The 22,487-nt window shown below is 40.4% G+C and overlaps 1 protein-coding gene across 1 annotated transcript in view; it reads left to right on the forward strand.

The window, feature by feature from the left end:
• ATXN10 (ataxin 10) overlaps positions 1 to 22,487 on the forward strand; it is a 153,969-nt gene that overhangs the window by 58,450 nt on the left and 73,032 nt on the right. Inside the window, exons 8-9 of the mRNA XM_029204338.1 lie at positions 5,480 to 5,588; positions 7,365 to 7,534. Coding sequence (XP_029060171.1) covers positions 5,480 to 5,588; positions 7,365 to 7,534 — 279 coding nt within the window. The remainder of the gene's footprint in view (positions 1 to 5,479; positions 5,589 to 7,364; positions 7,535 to 22,487) is intronic.

Below are 22,487 nucleotides of genomic sequence, written 5' to 3' on the forward strand. Positions count from 1 at the left end.
GGTCAGTATTTTAATTCTCCTTTCTGTGGTAGCAGAAAGCTTACTCGGAGGCTGCTTCCCTTTCTGGAGATAGAGTTGCCTCTGTTTCCAGCAGGAGGAGCAGCGAGCTGTGCTTCAAGGACGTTTCAAAGAGGAATTTTCCAGGAGACAGAAAATGAAGTACACTTAGTACTTGTTAAATCCAGCTTTGAACTTTTTCAAGGCACTTATATTTAAAGTATAGATGATTTCAATGTTGTACTAAGAAGTTACCTGATGTAACTTTTTATGTTTAGGAAAAGTTATATTTTTCACACTTTTTTCTTTAAAGGTGGGAGGAATTATTATGTATTGATAGATAGAAAATTGTAGATAGGTGTGTTTTTTTTTGAAAAGCCCAAATAGTTCACTTTTTGAAAATTCATTGATCTATATACTCATGACTTGTAGTTGTTGATTGTGTATATGGTATCCTTTAAGGTTGAAGTTTAAAAAAAAGCCATAGTAGTATTTAAGGAGGACCTGTACCTCAATATTAAATATACCGTAAACCTCGTAGTGTATTGGAGCTGGCCTGTACCAACCTCTGAGAGTCAGTTATTAAATATGCAGAAATTTGTGAGCTTGGTAGTTTGAAGTCAGCCACGGTGGAAGTGTTTATACCATTCACTGCTGAATCCGCTGCCAGTTTACCAGCAAACACTGCATTTACCCATTTGTGATATTTTTAGGACAAGACGTCCAATAAAGTGCTCATGATGCTTGCTATGACCTAAAAATCAGAATGAAAATAAATGTTTTTAATAGCATCGGTTTTTAAATTTATTTGTTTGGCTTTAAAATTCTGAGGTTTTATTCGTGTGTTCCTTTATACGAATAGTCTTAGGTTCTCATATTAACATACCTGTTTCTGTCCTTTGGTAAATTTTGGCGTACTACTTGTTTCCAGTTTTTGGTGTGTTTTTGTCAGTTGTAGTATGCTTATTTTTTTAAGATCGAAGAGTCAGTTTAGCTTTATCTTGAGTCTCAGTCTTGTCGCTTGCTGTAGTGAAACTTGCCTTTCTTATGAAATATTTTCTTTGTTGTAAGAAAAAGTAATTCAGGCCAAATGCTGTGAAACGGAAGGTTAAGAACTCCTCTTTTTCACTCATCCCCCATCTATTTTCTACAGATATATCAGTGTATACTTTTTTCCTTCCGAAACTTTTTTGTATATACACACCTATACATTTTGTTGCTTTTTTGAGACACAATATATTCTATCCTGCAACTTCCTTTTCGCTTACCCTGATGTTTCGTACACTCTAACACGTGTGCATATTCATCTCACCCTTTTTAATAGTTGAATAGTATTTCACTATATAGATGCATCACAGGTTTTTTCTTTTGTTCTCCGTAGATGTACATACGAGTTGCTTACAGATTTGTTTTCTTAAAAACCTTCACAAATAATACTGCAGTGAACATCCTTGTAAAAATATCCTTGCAATTTTGGACAAGTAGGTCTGGGATTATAAATTCCTGGAAGTTGAATTGCTGAGTAGAGAGAGTATGTTTATTTAAAATTTGTAAGAGAAATTTCTAAATGACAAACCTAAGAGTACAAGAGTGTGTGGGTCTGCACCCCTTCACTAATCTAATTATCATTTCTTTCTTGTTTTTCAGTGATCAGTATGTTAGTTTGTTTTTCATGTTAGGTTACCTTTGAAAATACGTTTATTAATGAGCATTTTCAGAAAGTTAATCTTTTGTCACACATACAAGAAACTTTTTTTTTTTTGCCCATAGTTAATTTTTTGTTTGAATTTATTTATGGTAGTCTTAGCCTTTTAGGAATTTGTTTTGTTTTTAATCTAGTTAGGCTTATCAATTTTATCCTTATGACTTCTGAATTTTTTTTTTACAGATTAGTAAAATCATCTCCACTTAGATTGTGGAAATATACACCTATATATTCTGGTTCTTTCAGTACTTTGAGTTTTTAATTAACCTAGAATTTATTTCTGAGTAAGAAGTGTAGTACAGATCCAAATGAATTGCTTGTGTCTTTCAACTCTCCAAGACTATAATCTTTGGTAGAAGACTGCTTGGGTTTGAACCTGGATTTCTTATTATTGGTGTGTGATCTTGGAAGTTACTTACCTTCTTTGTGCTCCAGTTTCTTTTGCCTGTAAAATGAATTGTATTTTAATATAAGCACTTAGTATACTGACTGGTACATAGCTACTATTCCCTAAAAGTTATCTGTTAATTATTGTATCAATACCATTTAGTGAATAATCTCATCCTTTCTACTAATTTTAGTGCTACCCAAATCATATGTTAATTTTTTAATATAATTTTGGATCCATTTCTGGATTTCTGACCTTTTACGGTGGAAATCAGTAAGATACTAACAACTGTTAAAGAATTCAAATGAATTCGTACGTTTATATGCGATAAAGGAATGCTGAAGTGAACTTACAGAGAGATGCAGAAAGTAGTCTATGTACAAGGCAGTAATTAATTGCATTCCAGCCAGACAGAAGTAATCTCCATTTCTGTAGACAAGAATCATTGGCATTATTGTCAGTTTTATGCAACTGACAATGTTGTAAAATAGCTCAGAGACACTGAATGGTAAAGTGAGCCCAGGCAGATCTAGATGGTAGGCTGATCTCTGTTTTTCTCTTTTAACAACTTCAAAATCTTGTTCCTTTGACTTGCCTACATCTTTTTTCCCCCATTTGTGTCTGACTTAATGAATATAGTTTTATAATACTTACAAATAATGGAAGGGTATCTCACGTATTCCTCTTATTTTTTTAAAAGAATCATTTTTCTGGCTGTTATTTCATTATTAGTTTCCAAATGCTCATTAGAAACACTTCATTAATAAAAGGATTCTAATGATTAAAACTGGAGATGTGTTAGGTGAGGATAGATTAATTTTCTTTGGGGTTTATTTCAGGTAATATCATAGAATTTAGGAGCTGGAAGGAAACTTCAGATCATCTCTTCCAACCCCCTAATTTTATTTTTGTCTTTTTATCAAGAAAAATTTCAAACATAGACTAAGAGAAAAAGTGTCTTGAAACCCCATCACCCAGCTTCAGCACTTACCAATTCATCCCCATTCTTGTTTCATCAACAGTCCCACCCATTCTTATGCCAGTTGCCCCCGATTCAAAGAGGGCTCCCACATAGTTCATCAGTTAATAGTTTACATGTGTCTCTAAAAGATAAGGAGTCTTAATACATAAGTAAAATACAGATAGCACATCTGAAAACTTAATAAACTTTTAATATCAAATGAACAGTATTCAAATGTTCCCCATTGTCTAATACTCTTTTTCAAGTTTATTTCTTTGAATCAGGATATAAGGGCATACATTGCAATTGGCTGCTATATCTTAAATCTCCTTTAACTAGGTTCCCCTTTCCTCTTCCTCCTCTCTTTTTTTCCCCACCTTTGCTCATTTTCTGTTGAACTGGGTTATTTCACCTGTACAGTTTCCTACAGTTTCCTTTCTGATGAAGATATCTCCATGGTGGGGTTTAACATACCCCCTCTTTTCCTTGCATTTCCTGTGAATGATAATTCCTTCCAGAGGCTTATTCAGATTTGGGTTAGGTCTTTTTTTTCTTCTTCTTCTTTTTTTCTCTTTCTAGTATATTTCATTGTTGGTGATAAGTACTTTCATCGAGTCATATAATGTCTGGTTGTCTCTTTTTGTAATGTTAGCAGTTGTTAATGACTATTGACTAGATCCATTAATTCTTTGCAGGTTGTGAAATGGTGGTATTTGGACTCTATCATTCATTTTTCATTTTTTAGCTGGAATATTTTATAAAGAGAAACTTCTAATAAACTTTTAGGTTATGCAAGGTTCATTTTGATTAAGAAGAACAGAATAAATGGTTGATCACCACCCCCCTTTGATTACCAGTCTTCAAAGTATTGAGCTGGTTTTATGGTATCATACAAAGTTGATGAGTGAGTTGTTTAGTTTTACTTTAATCATTATTATGAAGTCATGGCTTGTAAACCACTGGATTTGTTTGCAGTCCATTTTAGCAGTAATTCTTCCTAATGGTTTCACATGCCATTGCTGGCCGGGGGAGCCTCTTCAAGTTGCTGCTGATTCCTTGTGACATGATCCGAGGAGACTCTGATAGCTGCCTTGCTCTCTGGTATGACAAGGTGTGCAGGGTCATCTCATATGTGCTCTGCCCCAGACCTATAGCCAATCAGCCATGTCTTGAAGGAGAAGTGGTATCCGAAGATGACCGTCTGGGCAACTACGCATTTAATAAAACAGCATGCAGACGCTGTGCTAAATAAGTTAATGGATTTGCTCCAGCCTTCTAAACAGACTTCTAATCTAGATATTTTCTCCTAACTTTTAAACTAGCAAGCGAAAGCTATTAAAATGAAAGACACAAAAAAATGTGTGTTTCTTGCTATTTGAGATTTCAGAATACTACATTAGAATATCATCTCCTGGGGACTTACCCGGCGGTCCAGTGGTGAAGACTTTGCGTTCCAGTGCAGGAGGTGTGGGTTCGATCCCTGGTCGGGGAGCTAAGATCCCACATGCGTCGTGGCCAAAAAACCAAAACATAGAGCATGTTGTAACAAATTCAGTAAAGACTTTAAAAGTGGTCCACATCAAAGAAATCTTTAAAAAAAATACTGTCTCCTAATTGGAGAATAATAAATACACATTTAGAATTTTAAAAAGGAAATAACTTGTTTTTCTTTTGAAGAACATTATGTGAGATAATAAATGGTGAAATTTGTATTACCACATTTTGTCAAATAATGTGCACTGTAAAAATGAAGTAAAAAAATCTGTGCAAAAATTACATTTTAAAATTATATTTAGACTACCTAATGCCATGCAGTTGGTAGCTGGTAGTTTCTTGATCATGTACTCTATTTGATAATAAGTTATTTAGTAGTTATGTGAACTAACATTTTCAAGTATCTTTTCTAAGCTACCAAGATATTGCATATAGGTTTATATTCACCCAGAAATAATCCAAGTTACTGCAGCTGAAGTTCTTTCAACCACAGCATTTTACAGGATTCCTGTGGACAAGAAATTAATGTATTTCATGGGATATTTGTATCTTTAAAGTAGAACTTGCTTGCTGGGAACGCTTTAAAAAGAAAGTATTTGCATAAATGTTATGTACATAGCTAGTAATTTTGAACATTTATTCCACTGTTGGAAGGTATTTTTGCTTGAATAAGAACTTTTCTTACTGTTTGCTCCAAGAAGACACATAATGACACATAATCTTGTGTTCTTGATGGCAGATGTCTGCTGTTGGTGAAAATGATTATTCCTGTACATGTTTAATACTTCTGTTTTGTTCTTGATAGTTCTGGTTCTCTGTTTAGATGTTACAAGCACTGTCTCTTGAACATTTTTTATTTCATTCTCCTACAGTTATTTAATAATAGTCAAATCATTTAGCTTGCCTTAAAACTCATATTTTCTTTTCCTTTTAGGAGGCGCTGGCTACAATTAGGCTTCTTGATGTCCTTTGTGAAATGACTGCTAATACTGACCTGCTCGGCTATCTACAGGTTTTTCCTGGCTTGCTGGAAAGAGTGATTGGTGAGTGAAATATCGCACATATTATTTTATTTATTTATGTATGTATGTATTTATATATGTATTATTTATTTATTTGACTGCGCCGGGTCTTTAGTTGTGGCATGCGGGATCTTTGGTTGCAGCGTGTGGGATCTTTGGTTGCAGCATGAGGGATCTTTAATTGTGGCATGCGTGCGGTATATAGTTCCTTGACCAGGGATTGAACCCACACCTCCTGCACTGGAATGCAAAGTCTTCACCGCTGGACCACCATGGAAGTCCCCATATTATTTTTAACTAAAAAATCTTTGACTTGTCATACTGTAGTATAAGTTCAAACACAGATCCTTAATCTTCAGTGTATTAGTATATTTTTGAGATTTTTTTGGAATATTTTTTCTTGAAAGGAATCACAGTGTTTTGGTAACAGCTCAGGCTCTTGCCACTTAGCCTGCTGTTTGTGATGTGTAATCAGTTGGTGAGGACATTAATCCTGCTACACAGGGTGCCCGTAGTGGGTATCCATCAGTGGTGGTTGTGATGGTGGTGATGGAGGGGGCAGTTATGACAGTGATGGGGGGGGTTATGACAGTGATGGGGTTTTGACGATGTTGGCGATTTTCATGCTCCTATAGTTTTACCAGATTTGTTAGTAAATTTTTCCAGTTACACTTATGGAACATGAAGAATATTGCTTTACCCGTAGTACTGATAATTATGTATTCTGTTCTTATAAGAAAACTGTTTTAAACAAGAAGCCATTGCTTGAAATATTCCCATCTTTGCTAAAAAGCTGTTTGCAAAATAATTCATCTACAACCTGTTCCTTGTGCTTAGCCATGCTTATGGTTGCTCTTCAGTGTTTGCTATTCTTTTCTTTAAAAAAAAAGATTGTACTTATTCTGGAGACCCATATGCCAAGAAAGATGAATTGGTGTCTAGATGGGTAGATGAGTTAGCAGTGAGCTTTAGGAGATATTTAGAATCGCATATCAGTGTTTTATTTTGAATGCGGTGCTTCCAGTGATAATGAAAATGAGACATCACAAACCTGAGAAACTGAATCATTGTGGGAAAAGCATGTGTTTGGAGCCAGGGCAAACATGGGTTGTCAGCCCAACTCTGCCCAATTACTAACTTCTCTGAGCCTGATTTCTTCATTATAAAATTGGGAAAGTGACCTGCCTTTAGTAACTTTATTGAGAGTGTTAAATGAGATAATGTGAAAACATTTAATAAAGCTTCTGGAAGGTTGTCTACTTTCATAGGCTGCCTACAAGCATTTCATAGAGTATAACAATGTGAAGTTATTTCTTCTGAGCGCAGCCGAAGTAGATTAACGGGGAACACATGCTGCCTTCTGATTATCTGGACAATGAGAAAAAAATCAACGTGCTTCTTGGTTTTTGTCATATGGCTCGTTACAGATCTAGGTGCTGCAGGTCAGACTTAGCTGACTATAGTTGTCGCATGAGTTCCTTCATAAGGAAGCTGGAATTGGAGACCTTTTACTCGGAAAGATGGTAGGAAATTTTTAGCTAACTTTTCTTTGTGGATAAATAGAAAGTCCAGGTGGGGTTAATCATTTTGGCTTATCTGCAAAACTAGAGTCATGAAAAATTCTAAAGCAAAAGCAGAAGAGCCTTCTAATTGTTATTTTAAAGAAAGCTTTCAGTACTCTACCTGTATTTTATTTTAATCCATTAAAATAAATTAGATTTATTTATGGGAATCTAGTATAAAACATAAAAATAAAAATTTTCGTATGGCAAATGAAGTTTATTGTTTTTGTCATAGAACTTTTACGAGTGATTCATGCAGCTGGCAGTGATACCATGAACATCTTCAGCACCTGTGCTCGCATGAAAGCAGAAGGCGACGTCTCACATATGGCTGAGGGCTTCAAGTCTCATCTCATTCGTCTGATTGGAAATCTGTGTTACAAGAATAAAGATAACCAAGACAAGGTACGGTTCTTTCTTAGCGTATTTCATACATATATGGCTTGATTTAGAAAATAATATTTAGGATTTAGAATCTGTTCACTTTTGGGGAATGAAGCTTGAGGTGCCTAGAAAGTAGCCTGAGGTATATCTATATGCATATATTACCACAGGTAAACATAATGTGTCATATTTGTTTGTATTAGGGTTTGTATTTTTGTAATTTTGCGTTGTGTTTGTCCATAGTGTGTTTGAGCCAGTCTCCTTTCTTTTAAGTAGTCAATGCTGTCCTAAGTCTGTGCATTTAAGCACACTATTTGTTTATATAGAGAACAGTGAATGAAAAATCAAACCTAGAAATTTTCAAACACATAGTAGACGTTTAATAAACAGTAGTTTTTATTGACTGTTATCTTAAAAAACAAACCGATGGACCTAGAGTCTGTCAGACAGAGTGAAGTAAGTCAGAAAGAGAAAAACAAATACCGTATGCTAACACATATGTATGGAATCTAGGAAAATGGTACTGATGAACCTAGTGGCAGGGCAGGAATAAAGATGCAGATGTGGAGAATGGACTTGAGGACATGGGGAGGGGGAAGGGGAGGCTGGGACGTAGTGAGGGTAGCATGGACATATATACACTACCAAACGTAAAATAGCTAGCTAGGGGGAAGCTGCTGCAGAGCACAGGGAGATCAGCTCGGTGCTTTGTGACGACCTAGAGGGGTGGGATAGGGAGGGAGGGAGGGAGGCTCAGGAGGGAGGGGATATGGGGATATGTGTGTACGTATGGCTGATTCACTTTGTTGTACAGCAGAAACTAACAGAACATTGTAAAGCAATTATACTCCAATAAAGATGCATAAACAAACAAACAAACAAACAGACCTTAACACCTGTGCCCTACATTTATGGATGATGTCATCATAAGCGTTTCTTGCCGATATCTTGAAGTGGACATGATGTTTAAGTATTACATCTCTGAAAACTCAGTAGACTGCCATTAGAAACCTCTTTTGTGCTGAATAGCTTAGGGGTAATTGTATTGATAATGTGACTAAAAAGAGACGGCAGGAGAATTGGACCATATGCTTCGTATTGAACAAGTCTGCCTGTATTTTTCCGGAGTTTTACTTTGGATGGCATTTGTTTCGCTTCATCAGATACTGAATATATGTGTGGCAGGTTATATTTTTTCCAAGATGGCTGCAGAAGTACCTCATCATTCTGCATGTATTCCTGCGATGTGACTTTGCCACTCCCCCATCAGGGGTTAGATTTATTTCTCTATCCTCTTGAATCTAGATGACTAAGGCCCTCTGACTGCTTTGAATAATAAAATATGGTGGGAGTGATCCTGTACCACTTCTGGTGTAGCCTTTGACTGGTCTGGCAGATTCCATATCTGGCTTCGTAGAAGCCAGTCACCATGTGAGAAGTGCAGATTCCCTGAGATCATCATGCAATTCCTTCTGAGATTACCAAGTCCACATGGAGAAGTCCTGGAGGATGAGATGCAGTGAGGAGAGAGAAAGAGACTAGTCAAGGAACACCAAGGAACCAGCCATGTAAGTGAGAAACCATCTTGGAACTTTTTAGGTAGTTGCTCAGTTCCCTCGTTCCAAGCTCAGTTCCTCAGTTGCCCAGTTGATGCCACATGAATCAGGGACAGCCTGCCTGGCAAAGCCCTTTCTGAATTCATGACCCACGGCACTGTGAGAAAAAGTAAAAAATTGGGGGAAAAATTTTTTCATAGGTTCTGCTTCTGTTAATGCCCCTGTAAGCTAACGCTGGACTGATCCTCTTGCAAATAATAATTATAAACTCTGGGCAAAAGACAGCTGTGTGAAGACACTCAGATTTGACACAAACAGATGGATTTTGGAATCGGAATGACAGTTGGAAGAACGGCACAGCAGAGAGTGTGCCATGCAGGGCAGTTAAAACTCTGATAGAAAATCTACAGTACTTTTAGCTTAAAGAATCAAAGGACAGTTTGGAGCAGTCACAGACTTTAGAAAGTGAAAGGGGGAATCCCGGAAAGGAGAACGTTAAGCCCCACATTCTGTGTACCAGCCACCTAAATCCCTGCTGATGCTTGAATCAGAGATGCGTGGGGCAGGCTCCAAGCAGCTAAGCTAAGGATAAGATAATTATACTGAGATTTGAGCTGCCACCCTGGAGTTTACGGTTTAACTCCAACCAAGGTAATTACCTGCTAAAACAAAAATATCAACATTCTTTAGAGGAATATAATAGAATCTAGAATTTTCCACAGCATAACATTCACAGTGTTTAATATAACTTACAATCCAAACTTACTTGAAACACAGAAAAATATCACCTGTTATCCAGACAAAAAAAGATAACGGAGATAGACTGTGTGGTGACACACACGTTGGGTTTATCAGACAAGGATTTTAAAGCGGTTGTAACTATGCTCAAGGATGTAAAAAAAAAAAACATGCTTTGAATGAATGAAAACATAGCTTATCTCAGCAGAGAGATGGAAACTATAAAAAAGGACCAAGTGGAAGTTCTAGAACTGAAAAATGCAGTATCCAAATAAAATATAAAAATTTTACTGAATGAGCTTAACAACTTGAGATGACAAAGAGTCAGTGTACTTGGAGATAGATCAATAGGAACCATCCAGCCTAAAGAACAGAAGAAATCATCCAGTCTAAAGAACAGAGGAGAGAAAAGGTTGAAAATGGAATGGCCATCCCAAGATGCTAAGTTTTGGGGTAGTACGTTTTGCAGCATTTGATAACTGGAATAATTTCTATAGGACATGGCGCAGAACTGAGCACCGGATAATTCGCTCTTTTATCGCATGTGTGTACCGTTTTGACGGCTCCTCATCTTCAAGCAGGTGTGAGTGGGAGACTACTGACCCACCCTTGGAAAATTACTGGACTGATTTTTGTAAGAGAAAGTTGATAGAGGATAAAACACTTTACCTTTTTTTAATGACCAAGACCGCCTTTTTTCAGGAGCACAGAAGAAGCGGTTTTCTTGTGTGTTTACCTATACTTTTGCTGCTAATTTGGATTGGCTTCTTAAAGGAACAAAACATAGTAACCCTTAAAAGGCTTATGAAATAGCTCACTGAAGTCAGGATCAGGTTGCACCGTAAGTAAATACGGAGTGTGCCCGAGTGCTGCCCTGGAGAGGTCGCGGGGCTCACAGGAAGTCTATAGTGTGTCCTTCACGTGTGCAGTCGCTAATAGCACTGCTGACTTCTGAGCAAACACTCTTGAAGGTATGAAGGAGTTCATTCTTTGAGTGTAAGAATGCCTCTGTTTCTCCTACTTTTTTTTTACCTATGCCAACAAAAAGCTTAACCTGAAAGCATTACTTGTGGGATTTTTTTTTCTCTTTCCAAAGAATATACCACAGCATAACAGTCTTGCAGCCAAATCCTGATTCAGTCTGAGCGTCAGAGACATGAGCCTTTGCTCACTGATGCCTCAAAGGATGGAGTTCACTAGCGCTTGACAACTTCAATTATAATTTGGGAGAAATGGGTGGTTATGTAGCAGGTCTTTATCACCATGCCATTAATTTTCATTGTATTGTCTGGATGGATTGTCCCACTTCTCTGCAAATTGGGGCCCAAAGGGATGTTTGGCTCTTCCTCTACAAAAAGTATGAGTTAGGGGGATTTTGTATCATTGAGCTTAGTTTAGTTCATCCGTCACCCAGAGGGAAAAAGGGACTCATGATTTGTTTAGTGTCTACTATGTCCCGTGTTGTGCTTAGTGAACTACGTGTATTATCCACTTTCATCTTTGCATCAGCCCTGCAAATCCGGTTCTGCCAACCACACTGTAGGGAGAGGCCATCAGTTAGTGATTTGCAGAGTCCAGAGTAGAATTTAGATTTGTCTGTGAGCTCCTGGGCCTGTGCTGTCTCCCCTGTACCATGGAGCTTCTCATTTGGGAGCTCTCCAAGGGTTTGGAGAAGGGGTTTAAAACAGACTTCCTGAATGACTTGAGACGGAAGATGCTGGAGGCTGGTGAACCCTGCTCTCCCAGGCTAAGCAGCCCCCTCGGGCCTGCTCTTGGTTCAGGTCTGCCACCCGTTTGCTGCTCACATCCCTGCCTGTGGTTCATCCATGCATCAAATGTGGATGGTCCCAGCCTTGGACCCTTAGATGGATAAGACAGACAGGTGTGTCCTCCTGTGCATCTTCCCCTCTAGGAGCACCGAAGGGCCATCCTTGCCTCGTTGAACTGGAATCCCAGAGTTACTGACACACACTTCCTGGAATCTTTGTGTACTACCTGACTGCTCTGAGGTTTGATCAAAAGCCATTTAAGCCCAGCCTGGTCTTTGTGCTTGTCTGTGTAACTTTGTTCATTGCATTGAGTGCGTGCCCGCCTGCTGGATGGCTCCCCCTATAGTTAGTTATGTGGCCCTTTCCCTGTTACAAAGTTCTTTTCATCTGCATTAGTTCTTTGGAGCCTTTTGACACCTCTGTGGAAAAGGCTGAAAAGATATTATCATCATTTTCTAAATGAAGAAACCAAGGCCCAGAGAGACCAAGTGTGATTTAATTCACCTAGCATTTATTGACTGGAAACTGCCATGTGCCGCATGCTCTGGGGAAGACAGAGTCACCTTAGTAGGGAGATCCGCACGGGCACTAGCAGCTCTAAACAGAGCCCCTGTGGGGAGGGCTGTTGGAGAGGAGCAGATGACTGACGTGCTCCTCCGGTCTGGCTGTGCCAGTGCCCGGAGTAGCCCTCTCTCAGCCAGGACGGGAGCTGGCCTGCACCACAGTAGCAGGGAGGGCAGTAATCTTCCTTTCCATTTGTGTCTTTGGGCAGTGTTTAAGAGGATCAAGTTGCCTGGTTTCAGATTGAAAATCTGCTCAGAAATTTGTCTTATCCAGTCTTCCATGAATCTTGAACTCTTAGGCCTGTACACATGATGGATTGTAGTATTTCCTGAATTGTAAAGGAATTTCTAGACTTCCCTTTACCAAGTTATGGTAGGGAGATGTGCTTAACTACTTAGCGACTTCTTACCTTGTGTTTTGTGCTCGACTTACGTGGTATTTTCTTGCTTCATCTGTAGTGGTTAGTTTACTTTTAAAACCTTTGTGGACCTGAAAAGGAGATTTTATTTTGGTTTCTATTGTGAGAAGCACATGGGTATTAATGCTGTAAACATGAAGAAAGCATTCTCCAGCTTCTTCTTTGTTAGAAAAAGGAGTGTATAGTTTACTTTTTTTCTTCCCCATTCTTCTTTTCTTTGCTATTGTCATGAATTCTTTAACTGAATGCTTTATTAGAAGAAAAACCAAACATGGTTTTTGTTTTTGTTTTTCCATAAAGCTAAGTGCATTTTCAAAAATGGATGAGCAGGTGATCTAGTTTCTCTACCTTCTTTTTCCCCTGAAGAAATCATACTGACTAAGGTGGGCCATCCACTGTGTTGGCTGCTGAATCCATTCTGCCAAAGGTTTTGTGGAAATGCCGTTCAGTTTCTTCTCTTCCTCCTCCTTCTCCTGATAGAAAAGATGGCTAGCATTCACACACGTTTGATCCCATGTGTTCAAACGTCTGCACGCATAAAGCTTTCACTAAAGGCATAACTTCATTTTAAAAATAAGCCTGTCCTATATGGAAAAGTTCAAAGTGTAAAGACAATAAACTCTTGACCACCCCAATTTGGAATAATCTATTTTGAAGGTAGGTTTCATTTTTATATATACATTATATAAAATCTTTGTGATACATTTTTCACTAAAATGTTTTACCCATTGTGTGATTCCCAACATCTCAACTGTACCTGCTATATGGTAAGCATTCAGTAAATTTTTCTTGAATGAGAATTTAAAATATTTGTCAACTGTCCGCTATATACTGAGCACAGTTTTAGATGCTGAAAATATAAAGCAGATAAGACACAGCCCTCCTCTTCAAGGAGTCTCAATTTTACTATAAAATTTCCTGACTATACTTGTAAACAAAGACATGTAGTAAAAATAAAATAACTTTTTAAAATAAGAATTAATATTCTTCTAAATTCTGGGTTCTGTAATTATCTTTGAAAGTCTTTTATGTTTAGGATGTATTTGAATATATTCTAACTTATTGTAATTTACCTTATTCTTATTTGATTTATCCATATCTATATTTTAGACTCTTAGGATATCTATATAGCATAATATTTGCAAATAAAAAAATTTTAATCTGGAGTTTAGGCTTTCAGATCTGATTGCACTTTTTTCATTAATCTTAAAGTTTTAGACTAAATTTATGATTGTTAAGCATTCGTAACACGATTTTTTTTGAGGGGAGGGGTACCTTTCACATTCAGATGGGAGAAGCCTTGAGCAGGCAAACTATTAAATCCTTTTTAAAAATGATTTCTTCCTATTTGAAATGTTCTTAAGCAGCATATTCGCCTATTAAATCATGAAACTTAAAAAAATCTCTTGCTATTTCCTAATTATTTTCTTAAGGTTATTGCTCTTAGCAGGGGTCAGTCCTTGTCTTCTGCGTCAGTGCTGGCTGACTCAGCAGTTACCCAGAGAATTGACTGAGAGCATGTTGTGCAGAGAAAGGAGCGCTTGACAGGTGTGTGCTGGTGTTTCCTTTGTGCTGCCGTAGAGTGGGTTGAGGTGGCGGGGCCCTTGGCGCTCTGTCCTCCCACAAAGCCAGCACCTGCCTTCTTGGCCTGTGCCTGCCCTGTGTGGGCTTCCCAGCCTGCATTCTTTACCCCAGGGATCTTAACTTGGCCTTTAGAACCCAAGGTCATAAGGTGCATCCTCCTCAAAACCTTCTGAGGTCAGTGCAGGGAAGCTTTCTCGCCCCTGCTCCCCTTTCTACCCTGTCAATCTACTCCTTACTCCCCTGCTTTATACTCCCCCCACCCTCAGTTTCTGTATATAAATACACTTGTCAGTTGTTAATTCTGATGCATATTGCGGCATATGTGTGCTGTTGTTTTTACTTAAGACTTTAGCGTGATAGGCATCCATAAACTGACCCCTGGCAAAACCATGACATACACAGAATTTGACTTTAGCGTCACTCAGTTTTACTTCAGTGAGTAAAAGCGGTACCTTCCTAATCTTCCACCACCACCACTTTCCCTTGCTTCTCCCTTGAGGATTAGTCTTCTGGGAAACCCCTTTCCCTAGATCGCCGTGGGTGATATGGCTAATCTGCCCTCTTTCCCAGACACGTACTTTTCCATTTTTACAGGAAGCTTCAATACCGTAGCTCTGTGCCTGACTAACTGGGGAATTCCAGATAGGCTACTGAAAATGTCCTGACATTGGGCTCTCCTGGCACTGGCTCCTCTGTCTTCCCTCGGCTTGTAACATTTGGATCCATAAATATGAGCGATGCTTCTGGGGGAACCTTACAGCAGACAGCTTGGGGTAGTGCAGAGACTCCAGACAAGACTTAGAGAAGCCCACATTTGCCTCTTAATTTCACCACTTTTTAGCTGTATAAAGTATAAATTGGGACATGTGACTTAACCTCTGAATCTCAGCTTCTTCACGTGTAAAGTGGAAACTGTTACACCTACCTCACCGGGTTGGAAGGGTTAAATGTGATCACTTACATAAAGCGTCTAACAGCGTGTCTTGGTGTCTGGTGTTGCTTACCACCTCCTGCTCTCCCCTCCCGCACCAGCCTCACTGTAGAGGAGCAGATCTAGTTCATTTCAGTGTCTCCCCATTGTACGTATTTAAATGGAAATGTGTACACATCTCACAGGTGTTTACAGAAACCCTCATATTCCGTATTCTCTGTTTATTACTTTTCTAATAGATGGGACTTTTGGGAGGAAGCAGAGTGAAAGCAAATATGAGAACTTTCTTTAGGGTGAGAATGTTTCTTTTTCTCTTCAGTTTGACCACAAATGCTTTCTGAGTTGAATTTCTCTTTTCATTACTACTGAGTAGAGAGCTGAAGTGTTTTCTGTGTGGATACCAAAATCTGTTCTAGCTCAATCCCGAGAGTGTGTTAAGGAACTTTTAAATTACAGGTGTATGGCCCATCTCAGTTAGACTCTGTGTTTTCCGTCTGTCAGAAGCACGTTGCACAGCTTATTGATTTGAAGATTGAATGTACAGGCAAGAGCTGGCTTGCTTAGAATCCCACTTCTTTGTAATGTAATCCCAGTTCAAGAAATATGTCAAAATTCATAAATCAAACCGTCACCATTAGTGTCCTGAACTTACAGTTCCTGCTACAGTAAATGAAATTAAAATTCCTATCTTGAGGACACATGTCATGGTTGAGTGTATTGTAAATTTTTTCTTTTGAGATACCCACAAGCCCCTTTCTGTATCTTGTAGAGTGATCAGCTTGCTCTTTTGCAGAAAAGGCTTCATGTTGTTTAAAAGGAAGAATCACGCTAAATATATAAACCAAATACAACAATTTATTGTAGTCTGTTACTACTGCATACTAACTAGGCTCCTGCCTGTGCCAGGCTCTTCCGTGGTTCCCACTGCTCTCTTCCCCAGAAGACTGTAAGCTCCTTGCAGGCGGGACACACGTGTCTGGTTTAACACCTGCCATTATACCTCATGTGCAGTGTGAGGAATTAATGGGCGGTGGATGAGTATCCAGATTTACTCGTTAGTCAGAGCTTGGGTAGTTGAGTCACTTGCCTGGAGCAGTAGCAGGCTGACGTCTGACCTCCAGACCCAGATTCTCTGCTGTGCTCCAGTGCATCCACATTCGCTGGAGAAAGAGACATTTGAAATCTTGGACCAACGTGTGTGAGTCCTTAAGAGGGGGCACCTTTTGTAAAACAGCGCATGTGGGACTGACTTTGTTCTCGGCAGTGATCGCACTCCTTAGTTCCTGTTCAACTGTTTTCAGTAGTCTATGACTTCCTGGAGGTTAGTGTAGAAAACTGCATTTCAGGGACGTGCGTATTTCTCAGAAGCATCATTTACACATATCCTAGATACCAAAAGGAAGACAGTGGGGAAGTCATTTGCCCGGGGAGACTCAGCAGTTTGTAAAAGCCTGGAATCCGGTTTCCTTTACTAGGCCATGTGGTCAGTTTCTAGACTATAGGGGTTTTAAACGGATTTGTGTTTAATAGTAAAAACCATTATTTCGCAGTATCCATAACAAGAGGTATCTGAGAGACTTAGGTGAGGGGAAAACCAGCCACATAGACTGAGAGATGTACCTTGTTCCTGGATGGAAATATGGAATATTGTAAAGATATGCGTTGGTTTTAGACTCATTGTTAATTGCTAGGCCAATTACAGTCCCCTGAGGGGGGAACCCAGAATTTTGACAAAAAATGAAAATAACTGAGGAATTATCTCAACAGTATTAAAATATACCCTAAAGTTAAAATAATCAACAATGTACAGAAATCCATAGGCTAGTGGAAGAGAGCATCCTTTAGAAGCAGACACCTGAGAAGTTATAAAAAGTTAACATGTGAGAAGGAAAGCCCAGAAACCCAGAGAGAAAAGGAAAGTTTGTTATAAAAGTGAACCAGGGATAATTGGTTAACTAGTTGGAAAAAAATCTAACCTCACCCATAACGAACACCACAGTAGATCTTGGCACAGTGGTTAAGACTCTACACTGGCAATGCAGGGGCCCGGGTTCGATCCCTGGTCAGGGAACTAGATCCCACATGCGTGCCGCCACTGAGGAGCCTGCCAGCCTACCGCCAGCCTACCGCCCTTAGGACCTTGTGCAACGAACCAACCAAATAAATAAGTAAATGAAAAATTAAAAAGGGGAGTAAAGGGTTAAAGATGGAACCACAGAAGTCTAGCCAGTATTTAGTTGATTTTTCAGAATAACCAAGGATATTTTATGGATTAGAAATAGCGATGATTGTCATAGACTTAGCTATAAATAAATGAGAAACTCAGGCTCAAACCACCCTAAATAGGTTTACACCTGGGGTTCTGCTAAATAATTGTTGGGTGACCCTGAGCAAAGTGTTTAACCTCTTTGCAGCTCAGTTTACTCAGCCAGAAAGAGGGTCATATTAGCTCTTATGGCAAAGAGCGGCTGTGAGGAGTAGATGAGATCGTCCCTGTACGATGTCAGATAAGCACTCCATCATGGTCAGCTGCATTTATACTTATGCCGACGTCAGCATTGTTGATAATATTAGAAACAATCTACTTTTCCATCCGTTGGGAATGTTTCAGTAAATTATGGTGGTACGATATGTAACCAATAAAACCATGTTTTCAAAGAGCATGCACCATACTGGCCCAGTGCTCATGACATTATGGTCAGTGGGAATTCGAAGCAGGACACAACATTGTGTCTCGTAAACCCCTACTTTTATATTTTTGTATCTGTCTTATATGTATATTTACACAGATACAGACGTGCATGACAAAATGACCCCAAAGAAATACACTACAACATTAATAGCAGTTATCTCTGGCTGGTAAAATTAAGGATTGGTTTCTTTTTCCCAAGTATTTTTTTGTAGTATTTACAGTGAATGTGAATCACTTTAATAATAAGAAAATACTGTTAAGAACGGAAAGGGGCATGAATGCCGAATTCTGATTTTCCTCCGTGATAAGAAGAGCATATGCCAAGTTCATTAGTGACCAAGGTAATTCTTTCCTTGTTCTGCTTTCAGAGTAGGACACCATCCTGACCCTTCCCGGCCAAGGTCTGGGGGCTTTAACAATTATAGTTTCAATCATATTTTTAGTGGAAGGATTTGAAAAAGTAAAACGTGAGCATAGGACCTGGATGATTTTGCCAACAAGTAATATCTGGGGTGGAGGGGGTAGGTGGTGTGTGTGTGTAAGAGACAGAGAGAGAGGGGAGAAACAATAAAGGTTATTTTTCCAGTGTGCGGAACATTGAGGGGAATAGGAATTCTGATTCACCCTTTATTGTCAGGTGTTCTGATTTGGGTATATTAGCTTTTGCCGAGTGCATGAGTGTCCAGGATTTCTGTTACAGATCTCAACTTAATAAAATCTGAGTGCTTTTGACATTGTGAAATTTCTTTATATCTCCCCAGGCTTCATTTCTCTGGTTAAATGAGAAACGTGCTCTTATTTCAAATGTTAGAGAGTATTCTCCTTTTCTAGAGAAATAGAGTCGAACTGTCTGTCACACATCTAAAACAGTTTTGATCTTTAGCATATTTCGTGTTTTTTGTTATTTGTTTTTTTTCCTGGCAGCAACTGAAAATTAAGAGGATCAAAGTCGCGTTGCTATAAAAAGCCTTTTTTTCATCGACACTTGAAGTCACTATGAGGTTGCTCCCCCCGCCCCCCTTAAAAGCCTATTGCTTATCTCATTCTGATAGAATTTAATTTCAGACCCATCACATTCTAATGGACCAAGAGTGATATTTAGTCTCAATCTGTGGAATTTAGTTTTAATTCAAATTCAAATCTACTGCTGTGTTGCAGTTAAGAGTAAAAGCAGGAATAATTTTGACTCCAAATATGAGCGAATGTGCTATTTGGCGGCGTGGTGTAGGCTTTTAGTTCAGTTCAACAAATCTGTATCTGCCGTATGCTGTGTACCAGCCAGTACTCCAGGCGCTGGGAATGAAGAAATGGATTTGGCCTCGTGCTTACTCTCAAGGAATTCACACTGTAAAGGGGGAGACAGGTGTGAAAATAGAGTCGAATAAGTGCTGTACGAAAAGTATTCAGAATGAGTAGCAGAGACATTCTAAATGGTCGATGTAAATGGCTCACCTCCGAGCTTCAGGAAGAGCCCTGGGATCTAGGCCTTCAGGGGTGACTGAGAAAGAGGCAGGCAGCGAAGAGGGTTGGCCTTGCAGGCAGATTAGCACCTGTGAGCAGGTGTGTGGGACCACGTGCTACGTGCCGGACTTAACCAGGACCGAGGGGGTGGGAGGTTGGGTGACGGGAGACCTGGGGTGGGGCCAGAGTGGAGGGCTGGCCAGCTAGGCCGTGTGGGCCTTTGTTTGCCGTACTGACGGGCTCTGAACTCCACGGGAGGAGTTGTGAGTCTTGGGACAGTTTCAGTCTTGGTATATTCATTAAAATATCTTCCGTTTCTGAAAATGATCTGTTCTGTTTCAGATCCATTTATTCCCTCCTTGTGTACCCCAGCCTCCAGGGACTTCGTCCTGGTCGGGTCCCGGATCCTCCACTCTTGTCTCCTGCTCTGGCTTTTCATTCTTGGCATCACGGGTGGTGCAAAGGCTACCCAGTGGCAGGATGTCACCCAGGTCCCCTGGACCCTCCAGAGGTTAGTCACAAAAGTGAGTCTTGTCAGCCAAGCAGAGCAGTTGGGAGGTAGCCCAGGCGGGTGTTTACTGCGTGAGCTTCCCCCCCCCCCCCCCCGACTCCCTGCTTCTGGCATTCTCACACTCTTACATTCAGCACAGTGTATGGGAAAATTTTGATTTGGGGAAAAAAGAAAGTTTAAATTCCATTTTTTTTTTTTACTTGCTAAGAAGGCAGCCTTGGTACACTTTACTTCTCAGTCTCAGCTCCTTCATCTCTAATGAGATAACGTTACTGGCCTCATGCATTTGTCCTGAGGATGAAATTATTTTTCGTGATAACGTGAGTGACTGCCCTTCACGAGTGCCTCCTAGGTGTTCCCGAGTGGGGTGTCCTGTAGAGGGTTTCGTTTATCCCATCCAGTCCCAAAGCCCGTGTGCCACCAGGTCACTCTGCCTCTCGGGGCACGGCCTGTAGGAAGGTCCTGGCTCGGGCCCTGGCTCACAGCACAGCCATCCTCCTCTCTGCTGACGCCTCTGGGAGCAGGGCCTCAGCCCCTCTGAGTTGGGCCCCTGAGGGGCAGCGCCGTGAGCAGCAGCCAGGGTGGGGGGGGAAGGATGGCGGCCCTGCCGGTTGCTTTGCTGCCTGGGGGCTGCCCTCCCTCTGCATAAGGACGGGCTTGCTTTCTCTCGCCAGGGCAGCTTCCTGGAGGCCGGGCCCTGGATGGGAAAGCCACACGTGGTCCCTTGCTGGCCACGTTCGCTCTTGAGGCAGATAGCCTCCCAAGTCTGCCTCAGGGATGCGCACGCCTGCGCAGTGCTTAGGATGTCTGTGTGGTGCTGCCCTTGAGGTGGGCAGGGGAGGCCCGACTCTCCGCGACCCTCCATCTTCCCTGTGATCAGCATCACGCCGACAATTCCATTATCAGCCTTGCGGTTCCTTCAGTTCAGACCTATGTTAACAATGCACATACACTTTGGCGAGGAAACAGTTTAAGCCCTCGTCAGGCTTTCACATATTTGTGTGATGTATCTCTGTCTTTCCTGAGAGCAAACTCGATAATATGGTCAGGAGTGACCAAGACTCTCCTCCTAACCAAGCCTAAAGCCTGTGGTCAGTCACTGTAGTCACTTCCTTGCCTGTAGTCTTTATGCTACTAGTGGTAATAACTTGTCCACATTTGGAAGTACCTACATTTTCTTTTGGAGAAAAGGCATTAGTTACCTTGGCCACTTATTTAGATTGGAAAATAAAATTTTAAACCTTATTTGAGACCATGGAAAAGTAAATTGCTTCTAAAATGAATAGTAACAAAGCAGTCACAGTAATAGAAGCAAGCATTGCTTACTGCTGACTGTGACAGACACCTGCCAAGCCCTTTACAAAAGCCAGTGCATTTATCCTCAAGTATTTCCTAGAGTAGGTGATGTTATTATCCCCAGCTTACAGATTTGTAAACTGAGGCCTGTCCGGGTTAAAATACTTGCCAGTCAGTGGCGGAGCCACATGAGAACCCAGGCGGCCTGGCCCTGCGTTCCCCAGCCACCTGCTCCTCCTGCTGCGTTCGGCGCAGACTCAGTGTTGGCCACACCTCTGTGGTGGTTGTCTGCTGACATCATTAGCCAAAGACACAGTGCTTCCAGTTTTCTCCTTGTGGTCACAGATTCTAGTTCTGTTTGTAAATAAATGCATGCAGAATATCCAGTATCAACCTTTCAGGTGCAGGACTAAAAATGATTCTCTTTGCTTATCCAGACAACTTTTAAGTAATTAATTTTCTGAGTCCAGTCTTGAAAGGCTGACATTTCCAAAAAAGAGACCTATATTAAACGAAATTCTGTCTACTAATATATACTATTACATATACAGACACACATACATACATAAGCAGAGAGAATATATGTTCTTTAATCATTTAGAGACAGTAAACTATTGGCATTAAAAGAAAATAGCTAAATAGCTATGATGAGCTTAAAGAATATTTCCAGTTTTTGTTTGACTAAAATTTTCTGAGAAGGCCCGTAGGTATCATTTCAGCCCCCTCTGCTGAGAATTGCAGGAAACCTTGTTCCCTCTTGTGAGCTGGGACAGCTGATCAGAAGTTCGCTTGTTAGGTGGGTGGGTGGGGTGTGATTGTCCTTTTCTGGGTGGACTGTTTGTATTACTGTACATCTTATGTTACAAACCCTTCCCCAAGCTGCACTTAGCTCATGTTACTCTCAGACATTTGAATAATTGGTTTAATGTGAGACTGATTTCTGAGAATGACTCATCGCTGTTTACTTGGTATGATTTAGTGACAGTGTTGAATTTATGCACTGGAAAACTCCAACAGGAAACTTTAAAAATAAGTAATTTCCGTGGCAGAGTTCAGACAGGAGCGGGGTTGGAGTTTTCATCTTTTGAGGCCCGTACAGTCAGTGCAGGAGGAGGGAGGAAGAGGAGACTTGAGGATCTGAGATGAGATGAGATGAGAAACAGTTTCACATGTTTTCTGAAACAGATCACACCCTCCTCCTTTTGGTGGCAAGGAGTGACTTTGGTCCGCACCTGCAGCCCTGGAACTGACAGCCTGGGGCCTGGGGGTGTGGAGGAGGCCTGCCGGCAGGGGAAGTCTGAGCTGGGAGGGGCGGGGCGGGTCGTTGACAAAAAAATCAGACTGGCAGGCCCCTGGGAGTGGGGAGGGGGAAGGCGTGTCGCTTGCCTGCTGGAATTTCTCTCTCTCTCTCTCCCTCTCTCTCTCTCTCTCTCTCTCTCTCTCTCTCTCTCTAT

Source organism: Monodon monoceros, unplaced genomic scaffold (genome assembly GCF_005190385.1).
Source record: "Monodon monoceros isolate NGI ecotype Baffin Bay Population unplaced genomic scaffold, NGI_Narwhal_1 Super_Scaffold_6, whole genome shotgun sequence".
Taxonomy (NCBI): Eukaryota; Metazoa; Chordata; class Mammalia; order Artiodactyla; family Monodontidae; genus Monodon; species Monodon monoceros.